General features: G+C 44.4%; 1 protein-coding gene across 3 annotated transcripts in view; it reads left to right on the forward strand.

Moving 5' to 3' along the window:
* Positions 1-3,737: 3,737 nt before the first annotated feature.
* The window catches only part of LOC140426286 (fizzy-related protein homolog), a 130,947-nt gene continuing 118,001 nt past the window's right edge, over positions 3,738-16,683 (forward strand). The window contains exons 1-3 of one of the 3 annotated variants that reach the window (XM_072510853.1): positions 3,738-3,900; positions 7,034-7,093; positions 13,345-13,533. In XM_072510853.1, the coding sequence (XP_072366954.1) occupies positions 13,459-13,533 (75 nt within the window). In that variant the 5' untranslated portion in view covers positions 3,738-3,900; positions 7,034-7,093; positions 13,345-13,458. Of the gene's footprint in view, positions 3,901-4,010; positions 4,145-7,033; positions 7,094-13,344; positions 13,534-16,683 lie in introns of those variants that run through there. The other 2 variants (XM_072510854.1, XM_072510855.1) reach the window with 2 other exon arrangements.

A 16,683-nucleotide genomic window follows, 5' to 3' on the forward strand; every position in this document is an offset into this window, starting at 1 on the left:
ACCTGCTGGCATGTCTCTGACATCTCCCTCTGAATGTCCCGACCACTCCCTAATGTCTCCATCAGCTCCGGGATAGCCTGGTCCATAAGCTGAACATCTGGCTGGGACCCAGCTGGGTCCTGGGAACCAGCAGACCTCCAACTGCTGTCTCGCGTGGGCATTACTGCCACCACCTGATGTGCATCAGCGACTGCGTGGTGCTCACCAGATTGTGCCCCAGAAGCCTGACCACTAACGTTTCCCACCGAACTGTGTGTCTCAGGGCTGGTGGAGGGTGGGGTTGAAAGCTGTGACGCGCGATTGTGGCATCCTCGGAGCTCTCCTGCGAGGTGGTCTCATGGGAAGCAGGGGAAGGGGCCACCCTGGATGGGCTGGCGCCGTGTGCTGGAGGACCTGCGGGGGTATGGACATGTAGTCAGTGAGAGGGATGGGTCAGTGGGTATGGCAATAACAACTCACATTTGTCAGGTCCTCTGGGTGGGGCCCGGTGGATCGTTATCTCTGCGGCGTGCACCAACCTCCACATTGGTGACCGCCCAGTCCTCGGCCATCCTCGTCACCTCCACGGCCCGTTCCTCGAAGGTCGTGAGGATTCTTTGGTCCGGCACCCCTCCGCCAGTCTGGTCCCTCTCATGGCAATTGTGGGAGAGCTTCTCCTGCGGAGACACAGAGATATTGCAACATCAAAACTCCTCTGTATCTGTGTAACCATGACAACAATAATCACTTAATTGGAATTACTCACCAGAAAATAAATGCATTATTTCCTGCATGAGTAAGTTCCATTGATAGCAGAACATGATATAAATGTACATTCTAATTTTAACACAACAAAGTCCACAATGAATACAAGACAATCTTTCTCAACACTGCTTCTCCTGGGTAAGTTCCCATGATTTTCTATTCCCTATTTTAGTGTTTCTCTTCACTGCTGACAAGAAAGCGGTGGTATGTGTTCCTGTGAAGGTTGGGGCACTGGCTGTTTTAGGTGGGAGACTGCTGCTGATTCAGATAAAGCTGGCATCCACTCAGTTATGACTGTGATAAACAAAAAGTTTTCATGAAATGCCACACATGAGATCTGTAAACTTGAGAATCGTGTCTGTCAGTTTGTAGCACATCCTTAGAGCCTGTCCTCAGAACCCGCATGTGGACATGATATTCATTGAACTTTCTTGTTTTCAAGCGAGTATCTCTGGGTTCTGAACTCCTCAACTCGTGAACTGTGAACAATTTGACCCACAAAAAGGTGGAACATCCTCGTCACTCTTCCAGCTCCATTGTGCTCTGTGAATTATCCGGGACAACTATATATTGATATATAATCTCTCCAGATGAAAATGTTTAAATTGGTGCATGGAAGTGAAGAAGTAACACGAGAGGTGAGTTTCATAAATTTGGGACAGAAACGCTCAGCATGATCCCATGGATAGGCTTGAATCAGACCATCTCATTCTTCATCTCGTCCTCCCCTTCATTGCAGCTAATAAAGAGATATTTGGGTCTCCAGTCCTCTTCCACCTCCTCAGTCCCCCTGATGCTATTGTGGATCCACAAGAAAGGAATTTTCAAGCTAAGAGGGATCAGCATTATCTCCATGGGGTTAAGGAGATGGCAAAAGAGATGGAAATTTGTGGCTGCACTGTTCTGCTCAGGGAAAATGTTGGTGTTCATTTACTAAGCTGGACTGGCACCATGCATAGCAAGAGAAGCCTCTCCATGTCCAGCTCCAGGTTGGTGCCGCAATCTCTGACAGCTATGGACATTGTCTCCTGCAACAACTTAGCACCTGTGGTGAAGATAAAATTGAGTGTCAAATGGCATAGGAGAGCTGTTGATGTGAGGGATGTGGATATATCATCCTATTAGAAAGCAGGAAGGTGTTTCGGTTTTACACTTTTTATTCTTTCATGGGATGTGGGTGTCATTAGTTGCCCTTTAACTGAGTGGCTTGTTAGCTATTTAAGAGTTGACCATTTTGTATGTGTTCTGGAGTCACATGTAGGCCCGACCAGGTAAGGCTGGTAGATTTCCTTCCCTAAAGTAGGTACATTGCATCAATGACAGTTTCATAGTCACCAATACTGAGACAAGCTTTATATTCCAGATTTGTTATTGACCAAATTGAAATTCTGCCAGCTACCATGGTGAGACCCCAACCCCCATTACTACAGTTCATTGTAAAGGTTTTTCTGTACAGTTTTTACTTTTAGAGGGTGTAAAGTGTGCAGGTACTAATGGTGTTCAAGAAGAAAAAAGGATTTTGATGAAGTGAGCAAAAATAAGAATGGCAGCATTTATTCCCAAACATATGCTCCACTTAGGAAGAAAGACATTATATTAATACGTCTTTTATTCCCTCAAAAGTTCTTAAAGTAGTTGGACCTGTGGTCATGTATTACATGAGCAAAATGCAGCAGTTAATTTGCCCACTCATAGCAACCGAGACAAATGGTACAATGTGCAGAAAGCATTGTTTGACTAAAATGAATACATTAGCATCACTGGGAAGGCACATAGTAAAATCAAGATCAAATCTGCAGAATTAATTCAGGAAAGACAGAAATAATTGGGCATTGAAAGAGAAAAAATAGAATTAGTAAGACATAATAGAGAAATGCTAAAGATTCAAGGGTATTACAAATCTGGGACAAGCTTATCTTTGCAGTATCTGGGCCTCCATCCCAAAACCCCTTCCCTCACCCCAAAGTCCCCTCCCCGAGCCCAAATCACCTCCCCCTCCACCCAAGCCCCTCACTCACTCCCCTCTCCACAAGCCCCTCTTCCATACCCCACAACCCCATTCTACAACCCCCTCTCCAACAACTGGTACCATTCCCCATTATGTTATTGTCAGATATATAATAGCGTGAACCCACAACCCCACTCCAGAAATGTTGTATTAATGATAATATGGATGCCAATAGGTGGCATAGCAATTACAAGGGGAGGCAGTGGTATTGTGGCTGGACTAGAGACCCAGGGTAATGTTATGATGACCCAGGTTTGAATCCCACTGCGGGTGGGATAAATCTAATGATGACCATGAAACCTGTTAATTGTTGTAAAAACGCCCCTTAACCGGCCTGGCCTGTGACTTCATTGTAAAAATGCCCAAAAACCTAGCAAGCCACTTAATTCAAGGGCAATTAAGGATGGGCAATAAGTACTTGCCTCACTAGCGACACCCACCTCCCGAAATAAAACATAGGCCATATAAACGGGTGAAATGTTTAATGGTGAACCGCAGTTAATAACTTGACAAGGACCCATGAAGGGATATTACCTTCAAGAAAATAACGTGTTTATGTGGCGAAAACACATCACACCACACTCCGCCCTTCTAGCACACGGCTCCAACACAATTTCAGGACCATGATGACCTGCTAGTGCAGAAGCTTTGGCGAAGTGCGTTCATCCTTTCCGATAGTTCAATTCGTGTCGGACATTCACAAACGCCAGATATTGGCTGATGTGCCAGCATTTCATCTGGGTTGTGGACTAGCTTGCTTCCCAACTCCCGAAATAACCCCTCGTCATTATCGGAAGGGACACTGAAAACCTTCGTTGAAGACAAGATGTATATTTAAGACGGTAATCATTCCTTTAAATAAATACAGATGACTGCAAATACACGCACCGCAACCCAGTCCTCGCTCACAGGCTCAATTTATGATGAAATGTAACCCTCCCTTTTATGGCTACCATTCCCATAGTGCTGTGCACTTTCTTGCCACGGAGCCATATTGAGCAGGGATTCTTTATAAACAGGCTGAATGGGAATCGGAGGCTTTTAAAAAAAATCAAATCTTCTGTCATTTTACATGAGGTTATCGACGATTGATCGGCTTAACATCCCGTACCGGAGGAGCATATTATTTTACCAAGACGATGATAAAGGTAAATAACACCTCGATATCAGCAAACTCTTGTCATGACAACTCCTGCCGTAATAATAGTCGGCATCATTGGCAACAAAAGTCGAAATGCGTGATCGAGAGGCTGAATGTTGATACATTTCGTTACAATGTTTCCATTGTGTTCCCGGAGATCCCGCATTGGTCATTTCGAGGCGAAGCGTTCCATTTTGGAGTGTTTGGGATTTTGTTGTGGTGTGAAATTGACACAACTGCCTGGTAACCAGGTTTGTTACTATCAGTCTGGCCTTGCCCCACCATGTAGTCGGCATTTACACTTTCTCGTGATCTTTCCGGCAACTTTAATTAAAACCTCGCAACATGTTTGACTTGTAATCGTTTTATTCTCTGACAAGGTAGACTTGTCTTCCGGATCGGGTTTCGAATGTGTGTGTTTACGATTTTTAAAAAAAGTATATATTCAATAGTCGTAGCATAGCTCCTTTCTCGAGTGTGGAAACTTTTTGGGGTTTGGAGAGGCAATGTGGGAACGTCGCTTACCAGAGTTTGATTTAGCGGACTTTTGTTCAAGAGTTTGGATTTTATTTTATTTTCTCTCTCTCTCTGGAGCGTGGACAGTCAGGTTGTCAGCTCGAAATTTAAACCTTGGCTACTACTTCCTGACCTTTTCAATTTCAGTTGTATCTGGATTTCCAGAACAGTCTGGCTGCTTTGCAGCTGTCATATGAGCCAGTGTTTTTGTTCTGCGAGTGTTTAATTGAATTTTGAAATATTGGCCAGGCACATTTTAAGATTTCCTGTCTGCCTCGTTAAGGTAACTATACCATTACGGCGGTATGATTGATAAAGTAGCAATTATTCATTGTTTATAATGTATGTAAATAACGCTTCATTTGCATCCGGAATTGTGTATTTTTGAGATATCTTAAGCATAAAGAAAGCCTCCCAACAGGACTCTACATTAATTCTTCAGTTGATATCTTTATAGAGGGAGTCAGAAACATGCGTAATCCTCATGTGATGGGGCTAGAGGCCAAAGGGTACATTCAGAGTGTGCATCTACCATTCAGTTCCCATTTTAAAGCTGTGCAACTTTAATTGTTTTTCTATTCCCTTGTCAGCATTTAGAATGGCAACTGCTTATGTAAACTCGTCACATTGCAGTTACAGTCTCCCACCAGTTGTGGTGCTGAAGTGCCAGCATTACTGACAGCATGAAATGTTTACAGAGTTTACTTGTAAATGTGGGCATTTGAATAGATTAGATGTGCACGCAGCTGTACATTTTTTTATTTGATGTGGGGAAAAGTCCTAATACATTCTGAATTCTCCCTCAGTGTACCCGAACAGGCGCAACTGGGGGATTTTCACAGTAACCTCCTTGCAGTGTAAAGCCTACTTGTGACACTGAAAAAGATTATTATTAATAATAATCACTTATTGTCACAAGTAGGCTTCAATGAAGTTACTGTGAAAAGCCCCTAGTCGCCACATTCCGGCACCTGTTCGGGGAGGCCGGTACGGGAATTGAACCTGCGCTGCTGCCTTGTTCTGCATTACAAGCCAGCTGTTTAGCCCACTGTGCTAAATCAGCATTTTTATGTTTTTATAGTGTGTTATGTTGGACAGAGATAGTTGATACAGGTTTGTTAGAGCCCCATTGTCAATACAGACATTGTCTTTGGTTATATTCAGCAAAATAAAATGGAATGGAGTAGGTGAGAGCCAGGCAAAATAAATGAGATGGGGAGATGAGAATGAGATTTGTATACAGTGTAAGAGCAATTGGAAAGAAAGTGAGTTACGTTAATTGAGACTGATTGGACCATACACAAGTGTGACACATTCACCCAATAAACTATTGCTGTAACCTTAATTGTCTAACAACTAACCGTAGGAATGATTAGAACTGATACTGACAACTCCTTAAAGTTGCCTCACCCCCTGATGCTCAAGTGAGTTTCTGCACGCTCAATTACTAGATCCTACTATGTTAACTGAATTTGGCTGTGGTGGCAATAGGAGCATTGCAATGGATCTCCGTTCTCTTGGTTAGGGAAGGCACCTGTCACATTATAATGCACACATTCTAAGGCGAGCTTAATCAGGACAGAAACCTCCCTTGGAGCAGAAGGACATTGTGGGTTCCTGCTCCTGATTGTTACATTGCTAGCACTGCCAGTGCGAGTGGATTGGGGGCTATGCTTCTCCGTTGACTAGCTTGGCAATATACATGGATGCTCAAATACTACATTAATAATTGGCACATGGGATGATATATTGATTACACTGTGAAATCATATTGTAATAAGGAGTCAATGGTTTCATGTAGAGAGGAGAGAGAATTGAAGAGAAAACACATCAGTGCCCACTCCGAAAAAGGTTCTCTTTGAAGTGATTTCCTATCTCTCTGGCTGGAGATCTGCTCTCAAACCATTGCCAGTTCCACTTTAAAACAGCCTTTGGCGAAGTGCCTGAGGGCCTTGGTATGGCACTGCCTTAGATTTTCCCTTTACTGCTTGTGTGGAAAAGCCTGGGTATTTTGATGATGTGAAGGTGTAGCCTGGTGACCTTCCATGCTCTGCTGAAAGTCCAGTGCGCTGGACATTTGCCCCAATCAGCCAAACTCAACTCTTAGAATGAATGCTGAATGACTGCACTTGTGGACATAAAGCAAAACCTCAAGTGAGACCAGAGATCAGAAAGGTCTCCCTCCCCACTCAGAGTATTGACATAGAATATATTTGCCTAGTTACTCATCGTTACACTGTAAACATTTCAGAAAGAGCTAAATGTGTATCTGTTTAGAAAAGGGAAATATTTTGCAGCACAAAGTGCTTCCACGTAGTTGGTCAAAATTGTACTCGTGGAGTTCAAAGTTAAATAGCATCCTGGAGTTCTAGATTACCTTTAGGAAACAGTGACAAGTATCTTGAAAGTTTGTTTGTGATTATTCTGAAATTGAATCAATTTTAGTGTTCGCGATGGGATGTGAGCTGAGGGTAAGAGGAGGGAACAGGTTATAGCCTGAATGGTACTTTCTCATGTTCTTAATTTGTATCTATATGTTAACTGTGAAAAAATATAATTTGACAATGATATGTTATTGTTGTGGCCACATTGATTAATATTATGAATCCTGTTGTATACAATAGATCAGGACTGAGAAGCCAGTTGCATAGAAGAGGATAGCTGTACCGGTGCCCTTGTATATAGTAAGTAACCAAATAAATCAGAATATTGGAAATTTGTGCATCTGTCTGTAAACGATTCAAAGATACTGAACATTACTTTATTCATTTTGGTTATTTGAGGTTTAGCGAAGTGAAGACAATGTCCAAAATGGCACTTTTATTTCAAAGTAAATGTCTGTGCTTCATAGAAATAATGCAAATGATGCCATAAATCAAAATGTTCAAGGTGAACCTGAACAATTTGGGGATGAGCAAAGCAAAGAGTGATTCTTTTTATTCAAATTAATGCGAGTATTGGAAATGGAATTAAATTTATATTTCTTTGTATGTATATGGAATTAACTATGATTAGAGAGCATCCACAATGAATGCGTTTCCCTCTCTCCACCACCACCTCCATTTAAATTGATTCTTTTATCACAGCAGTACAGGACATTGCTTCTTAGAATAGTGTGTGCTCTCTTTCATTTGAATTAAATACACTTCATGTCCTTTTTTTGGATTCAGCAATTTGAATTTTCTACAAGGTCATGTCCCAGTAAAAGGAATGATCCAGGACAGCTGCCTATATGATGTCAAATATATTCCATAATAAGACTTAATTCCCCTGATTGTATCATTAAGAAAAATGTACCTAGCCTCCTGATTTGCCATTTCCTCAGCAGAGAGTCCCCCCCCCCCCCCCCCCCCCCCCCCCGGACCCATAATCAATCCAACTAACCACAATATCTTCGGACTGTGGGAGGGAATGTGCAAACTCCACGCTAGTCACCCAAGGCAGGAGTCGAACCGTGGTCCCTGGCGCTGTAAGGCAGCAGGTCTAGTCACCGTGCCATCCGTTGTAATGTAGTGCTTTCTTTTTGACACCCAATCCTGTGGCCAAACAAAAGGGTTAATTTCCACAAAATCTATAAAATTTGTAAATTTATTCGTAATCCACACTGTGGTAATGTGGTTAAATCCTGCGCAAAGCGTGTATAGAGTAAATTAATTCAAACAACAAGATCCAGTAGAAGATGAAATTATTTTATGATGCAGTAGGATGTTATTTTCTAATGCTAGTCACTTTAAAATATAGTAAGAAAGAAAATGTTATATAGAATAGTCTGGTGAACTGTGCAAGTGCGTGTGAAATATTTCATTATAAATGGAGCTTTCATTATATATTTCAGTAAAAGAAATCTGTTGGAATGATTATAGGCTAACCAGAGTTTGTACACCCAACTTCAAATGGCATCTGGATTTGTGACTCTTCCAAAACAAAAAATTGTGTTTTTTCCTCCAAATCTTGCAGGGGGTAAGGGAGGGGAAGGAATCGTCAAGGAGGTTTAGTCTGTTGCTCTCTTTGGTGTTGTCTCTTAATTTGGCTCTGTTTAATTACGTTTGCTCAAGAGTCACCAGGTATCTTTTGACACTGCCACAAGGTTCAGAACCGAATACTGATCACAAACTCGATACACCAGTTAGTAAGTTCAAAAGCAATGCTCATTTATTTACACACAGTCAAATCCACTCATGCATAAACTCTACCAACTAAACTATCACTATTACTAAAGCCTATACTTAGCTTTGGGTGCCCACTCAGTCAGAGGAACAATGGCTGTTGCTCGGTTCTGAGACTGCTGAGTTGAGCTGTTTACAGGATAGCAACTAGGAGCGTCTATCTCGTAGCGTGCGTTGACTTGGAACTTACTTGGTCTGGCGTAGCTGCTAGGCTGGTCTCTCTTCGCTGAGAGCCAAGGCCAAAGAAGAAAGATTCTCTCTTGGGGAATACTTTTTATACCTGAAAGGGCTTCGCGCACTTTTGGGCAGGCCTTGAACTTGGCCTCAATTAATTGGGCCTTTCCCAATCATTCTTATCGATCTTCCTCCAATAGAGGGGTGGGTTCCCTGGTTGCTGGGCGTGTCCTAGGTGGCCGTTAGTCTGCATTGTTTGAGTCTCCTGGCGCCGGGGTGTCTGCCTTAACATTGTTTATCTAAATATTTCCCTTTTGTCCCCGGAGATGGCTCATTAGTATGTAGATGGCTTAACAGTTTCTGTCCTGTCTGAGAACCAAGGCTTTAATCAAGAGACAGACTTGTTTCTCAGTATTGTCCAATTTTCCCTGCATTCTTTGCAAGTGTCCATTTTGTAATCAGGACGTGGCCATCCCAGATGGCTACAAGTCCACTCTTTCAGTGATTCTGCTGAGCAGTGATGGGACAGATGGTGGTAACTCTGGAATAGATTGCTGCTCAAATTATCCTGGATTCATGACTGGGCAGTTTTTTGTAAGCATGAAGATGTTGGAAGGAAAGAGTAGGATGGGAATGGATTTGGAATGGAGCACTGAGCAATACGTGTTGCGATTATGATTACAAACTATTTGGAAAAGTGAACTTAAAGCCAGTACGTTCTCGTATGGTACTGACCCAACCACGAGTGACCAGAGACTAACCTGACCAATGATTGTACTGCTGAGTTTTTATATTTGAGTGTGTATGAAGAGAATATAAATGGCAAACTGTAGTAAGTGTAATTTTGGAATGGAGATTCAATGTGGTAATTCCTTGTTTGAGGAGATACCAGTGCAAAGAAAGGCTTGGAAAAATCAGCATTGTTTGAATTGGCACGAAAGAGAGTAAGTAATTTGATCAAGCTGCTTAACTTTAAGAAAGGAGCAGAGTAGATAGAAACTGCCTTTCTGGTAATTGAGGGAGCTAGAATGAATGAAACATGGATACAGCATTAGATGCAAGAGATTTATGAGCGAGCAGGAGATATGGGTGGCACGGTTGCACAGTGGTTAGCCCTGTTGCTTCACAGACCTGGGTTCGATTCCCAGCTTGGGTCATTGTCTGTGTGGAGTCTGCACATTCTCCCCTTGTCTGCGTGGATTTCCTCTGGGTGCTCTGGTTTCTTCCTACAGTCCAAAGATGTGCAGGCTAGGTGGATTGACTATGCTAAATTGCCACTTAGTGTTCAAAAAGATTAGGTGGGGTTACTGGGTTATGGGGATAGGGTGGAGGTGTGAGTTTAAGTAGGGTGCTCTTTCCAAGGGCCAGCGCAGACTCAAGGGACCAAATGGTTTCCTTCTGCAATGTGAATTCTATGATTCTATGAAAACATGGTTTGAGGCTTTGTGATTGAAGTAGAGATATGTCTCGGTGCAGAGCTCCAAACGGATAGAGAAAAAACACCTTTAGCCAATTCAGAAAATGTGCAAATAAAAACAAAATGCTGCGCTTAGGCCCAAGGTACTGATCATGATGCCCATCTTCCCAACATCTTGTTGCATGATTATGAATCATAGAATCCCTACACTGTAGAAGAAGGCCATTCAGCCCTTCGAGTCTGCACCAGCCCTTGCTCCCATAGAGCACTCTACCTAGGCCCAATCCTCTCCCTAATCCCCGTAACCCCACCTAATCTGTACATGCTGTATTAGCATGGCCAATCCACCTAACCGGCACATCTTTGGACTGTGGGAGGAAGTCGGAGCACCCGGAGGAAACCTATGCAGACACCGGGAAAACATGGCAACTCCACACAATCACCCGAGGTCAGAATTAAACCCGGGTCCCTGGTGCTGTGAGGCAGCAGTGCTAACCACTGTGCCGCCGTGAAGCATGAACCGCTCCCAGCTAATCCAGAAAGGAAACTCAACAATTTTCATCTTTATGGGCCTGCAGCACGTTCTTATGAAAAAACAAAATAGCAAATGCAACAGTCCTAGTACTCGGCAAGCTGAGGTGACCTCACTGGTCAGATCTGTTCGCAGGATGGAAGACATGCACGTGCATTCCCAAGGATATTCTGTATGGGGAGGAGCAAGAAACCAATAGGGCACTCAAAGCTCCACTTTAAGGATGCTTGTAAGTTTGACATTAAGTCCCACGCATTAGTTTTTCACAAGTGGGAGACACTAGCGAACAACAGAGGGAAGTAGCAACAAGGCTGGCGTGTTGAAAATCAGTAGCTATAGCAGCTTGACAGCAGGCACCAACACTAAAACAGCAAGCCACAACAACACCTGATCACCACCTGATTTGTGGCACTTGTGATAGAGCCTGCCTCTCTCAAATTGGTCCCTTTCATCATCAGCAAAAGTGCAACATGTGAATCTAGCCCATCACCAATGGATTTGCTGGCATAGTTGAAGGAAAGGGAAATACAGAAATATGGGAACTAGATAACATATAACTTTATGACTGCTGCTTGACTGGAGGATGAACACCAAAATAGATTGGTTGTGTCAAGTGGCCTGTTTCCATGTTATAATTTCTATGTTGCTCTTGTCCTTCTAGATGGTAGTGGTTGTGGGTTTGGAAGGTGCTGCCTAAGGAGCTGTAAGGAGCCTACAGTGCATCTTGTAGATGGTACACACGGCAGTCACTGTTTGTTGGTGGTGGAGGAAGTGAATATTTGTGGATGGGTCAAGTGGACTGCTTTGTCTTGGGTAGTAATCTTTATTGTTACAAGTAGGCTTACATTAACATCGCAGTGACATTACTGTGAAAAGCCCCTAGTCACCACATTCCGGTGCCTGTCTGGGTACACGGAGGGAGAATTCAGAATGTCCAAATTATCTAACAGCATGTCTTTCAGGACTTTAGGGAGGAAACCGGAGCACCCGGAGAAAACCCACTCAGACACGGGGAGAATGTGCAGACTCCGCACAGACAGTGACTCAAGCCGGAAATCGAACCTGGGACCCAGATGCTGTGAAGCAACAGTGCTAACCACTGTGCTACCGTGGTGCCAGATTGGCAGTGTCAAGGTGCTTGGGCGGCAGCGGGAGTGCCCCGGTACCACCCTACCAAACTCCAGCCACCCGGGGGCCTCCGATGGCCTGAGAGACCCCCCCCCCCCAAGTGCCGTTACATCTGATTGGATACTAAACGGCACCATGGCGAGGTCTCCCAGGCAAGGCTGATAGATCCTGGCCTTTGGGGGTCTCCAGCACAGACATACGAGTGAAGCTAACTGCTCATTTGAATATGCAAATCTGGATCCTGCCCAGTGAGGGCGAGATCCAGATCACAACATCTCGTGAGATCTTGTTGGATCTCGCGACGCGTCTTGAGTGTCGCTATCTGGCGAGAGGCTTTGGTGGGAATTAACGGCCTTATTGCATCCTGATTGGGGCACGAGGAGGCCGTTCGATCGGGCCAATTGTCTTTCATGCGAGGTGTTAAATCGAAACCCAACCTGCCTGGCCAAGCTGTGTAAAACATCTGATAGCATCATTGAAAGCATTTTCCCAATTTCTTGGCAAGCAATTACTCCTTAACAAACAAGGTCCCTCACATAGCACATATTCTGTGTGCAAACCAGCTATTCATTCATTGGTGGTGTCCTGAGAATGTGAAAGATGCTACATAAATACATGTTTGTTCTTCCTTTACATCTATGCAGCAATCCCCAGGGAATAGGGGCGGGAAAGAAGTGTTTTCTGTTGAATATTCAGCTCCACTGGGACTCCTACTGAATAATGACTGCCAGATCAGATGCATGATGCTCCTGCCAACATCTGAATTCTTGGACATCAGTCCCACCTATTTGCATTTATTACTGAAGCCACAGCTTAACTGTGCTCACAGGCATTGGGACTTATAGCCGCAGCAACCATTTTCATGGTAAGGCCCCTTTAGAAATCCTACGCAGCTGCCAGTTGCATCACAATCTCCTACAATCAGCTGCTAAGCACTCCAGCAGGCTGATTTATGAGTGGGCCTGGTTTGAGGAGGAAAATCCTTTTAACCTCCCATCATTGTTGTATCAAGTGGCTCCCTCATAACTGTGCAGCTCCCTATTGAAACAGCTGAGCCCAAGAAAACCTGGTGAGCAAGAAGAGCTTTTTCTGACATTTTAAGGCCAATGGTTGACCTGCTCGTTGCTAAGCTCTACCGTGTACAACAGCACAAGATTTCCCGAAGATGTCCGTTTACTTTGCAATATTGCAACAGTTTGGAATTTAATTCTCCTATTTTCACTCACAACCTTGAGACTAGCACCACAGCGCACAGTATCAATCCAAAAAGTGCATGCAGAATATCAGTGGTGAATCTGTATACACTGCTCCATAACATCACTTCTCTTTTTCCCCCATCCAGGAAAATGAATCAGAGGCTGCACTGTGCATGTCTTCTGCATTTTGGACAGTGTTTATCTTGATCATGTTGTAAACGGGGCAATGTCAAAATGTGGAAAATGTTTTAGAGTCAGTATTTATCCAAGAAGGGATCATCTTCATCAGTTTTAATGCATAAATGTTTTTTCCTTCTTGCAGGAATGCAAATTAGGAAAGGCTACAGGGTGACTGGGACTTCATATCCTCCAGTGACTGACAGCATTATTTGCTCGGGTGCTACTGATTCCTTACTCAATTTACATTGCCACAAGTATGGACCAAGAATATGAACGGAGGCTTCTTCGACAAACACATTTCCAAAATGTCTCTGAAAACATGCTTTCGCTGGTAAGTGAAAATGGCGAATCAACTTGTTCAGCAGTGAGTTATGGCAAGTTATAGTTAGCCTCCTGAAAGAAAGATTCACATTTCACTGCTGGAGAGATGAAAGATAGTTGCTGTTTTTCCAGCACATCATTAGCAGTGTAGAGATTTGTATAATCTTTTCAGTAGCCAGGTTAATTTCAGCTGCCAGTTTAAAAAAAAAAATGTTTTTATTGGGTTGTATACGTGATACGCAAGGTTGGTATGTATTTGGAATTCTCAGCTGTCAACCCTTGTATTTTGATATTATGAATTGCGCTTTTATGTAATTGAGTTTTGCAATATGAAGCTAGTATTCTGACTCCTCACTTGAAACAATGCGATATGCTACGACTCTAATGCAGAATGTGCAATTATAGCGTCCCCTTCAATAGAGAACTTTATAGAATCATAGAATTGGTTTGTCTGATGTAAACAATCCCCAAAGACGGGGTGGAATTTTTGTATGCACCTGAACCATGCAATTAATCGGAAGGTGTGGCCATAACATTCAACGGTTGATCTAAATTGCATTCTCCATGGATTTTCTTTTACTTATTGCAAATTAGTGACTTGATTGAGGTTTTTTTAGGATTTTAAAGAAAATTAGTCGGGCAGATAGAAATCTAATGTACTTTCCCCACTGGTGGGGAGTTTAGAACAAGGGACGATAACTTTAAAATCAGGAGAGAAGTTAGGGAACACTTTGTCCGACAAAAAGCAAAAGACGCTTGCTCAATGAACAATTTCAAACCTGCCATTGATAGATTTGTTGCTAGCCAAGAATATTAAGGGATAAGCAGCTAGATGGAGTTGGGATACAGACCAGCCATGGTCCCGTTGAATGACAGAATGGGTTTGAAGGGTTGAATGGCCTATTCCTGTTCCTACATTAGTAGATCTAACCATGGTAGCAGTAGAAGTGTGGCAGTGGCATAAATGTGCCTGGCATAGGAAGCAGAAATCAGCTCGGACTCCTGTTACTGATTGCTTTCCTACTGGAGTTGGCACATGTGACTTTGATATATTGGTTGAAGAGGGAATTGTGTTCAGTTTTGAGGTCAAACCACTCTGTTGACATCTGCTGTAAAATCTGACACATTGGCGCCTTGGACAAGATACGTAGAGTTGTTAATGTCCATGAAACTGTACTCCAGCAGAAAGCAAATTACTTCCAAAGAGGAGGAGGGAAATGCTTTGAGATTAGAAGGTTAAATGCATTGCTGACAGAGTGATGTCGGAGGCAGGTGTTTCACTTTGTGGGCTACTGGCATCAGTCCTGGGGAAAGCAGGAGCTGTTCCATTAGGATAGGCTGCATCTAAACTGAGCTGGGACCAGTGAGCCAGGAGTCAGTGTTTTAGTAAGTGAAAAGTGGGAGGTTTTAGCAAAGGGTATATTCAAAAAGGGGAAGCGAAATGTCAAGACTGTCGAACATCTGAATAGAATCAAATCAAATGGGTCAGGGAGAGGGAGCTTATGGTAAATGGGCATTAGTGGCGATGGTGAAATCAGGGAAAATAGAAGAAGGTGAACCTATAAGCACTGTATCTGAATGCGCAAATGATTCCCAATAAAGTAGATTAATTAATACCGCAGATAGAAATTGATGAGATTGATCTAATATGCGGTTGCTAAGTGACCAAGATTGGGATCTAAATATTCCAGGATAGTTGACTTTTGAAAGACTTGGGCAAAATGGAAAAGAATACGGGTTGAGGGTTAGCCCAACAATAAAGAATGGGATAATGAGAGGCCAGAAGATCTTGGGCGGATTCTCTGTCCTGCGACCCCAGAATCGTGAAACGCAATTGGGTGGAGAATTGTGCGTGAGCCGAAAATCGTGGCCGGCGCCTGGCGCCTGATGGAATGCCATGCTCTGGTGTCGACAGTGGCATCAATGCATTCTACTCCGTATGTACAGTAAACATCATTGGCATATCATTAACAGGCCCATCCCGACCCAGTCTTTCCCAGGGCTTCTGTGATGCTCCGCTTCTGCCAGTAGAAATTACCGATGGTGGGTTTCACTTATGACACCACCTGCCAGCGGGGCATCATGTGGGCCACCCACAGTAGCCCCTTCAGGAGAACACCGGACGGGGACTGCAGAGCATACTGCCGGCATGGTTAGGGTCAGCCACCGGTACCCATGCCAGCAGGGACAGGTGCCAGGCCCTATGGGGCCAGGGGTGCATTATCGAGTGGTGCGTCAGCATCTTAAAGATGTGGTTCAGGTGCCTGGACAGATCTGGAAGGGCCCTCCAGTACTGCGCTAGGGGAGTTCCCCACATCATGGTGGCCGCTGCGTCCTCCACAACATCACGCAGCAGAGGGGCGACGCGCTGGAGAAGGGGGATGAACATCAGGCATCGCCCGATGAGGGGAATGGGTAGGGCATGGCACGGGCAGGCTCAGGAGGTCATACAACGTGCTCGCCAGGGCCGGCGTGCAAGGGGCACTCTAATCACCTCCAGGTTTACCGAACAGGGGGCCGGTTTCATGGCATGAACACCCTGTCCTCCCCCCAACCCCCACTGGGATCCCTGCCTGTGGCTGCAGCCCCTGGGTTGGCAGAAACAGCAGATCTGGTCCATGGGATGGAGGATGATGACAACCTGCTCTGCGATGAGCTCTGGTGCTCTGCTTCGTTTTACAATGTCTGACTCCTGCCCATGGCAGCACTTTCCACCGTCCACCTGGGTGAACCCTGCATGCGAGCAGGGTACCAGGGCAATGTGTGGGGTCCAACCTGGGGCCCCAGCCCGTGACTACTTCCACCGTCCACCCATCTGTTCACGAGCCCCACCCTCCATCGCCCCCTCTGCAGCCAGCCCAGCCCAGCCAATCCCTCACACCTTGCTGACAGACCACTGAGGCAGATTGGAAGTTTTGTGCAAAGCTGCCTATTATGAAAATAACATGTGAACATCACTATAAAGGTTTGTGTCCTAGCCCCTAACGCTGTCCTAGTTCCTATGTGTTACACCTATGCCAACCTAACTGGTATCTTATCTTTCTGACCTTACGGGCCCTAACGCTATGTCTTGGTGGTATATCTGGGTGGAGGCAGCCTGCTGCGAGTCCAGCCCTGTAACATAGGTCCCTTTGGTGGCCGGCCTCTGGAGTGACCCGGC

This window comes from Scyliorhinus torazame, chromosome 7 (genome assembly GCF_047496885.1).
Source record: "Scyliorhinus torazame isolate Kashiwa2021f chromosome 7, sScyTor2.1, whole genome shotgun sequence".
Lineage (NCBI taxonomy): Eukaryota > Metazoa > Chordata > Chondrichthyes > Carcharhiniformes > Scyliorhinidae > Scyliorhinus > Scyliorhinus torazame.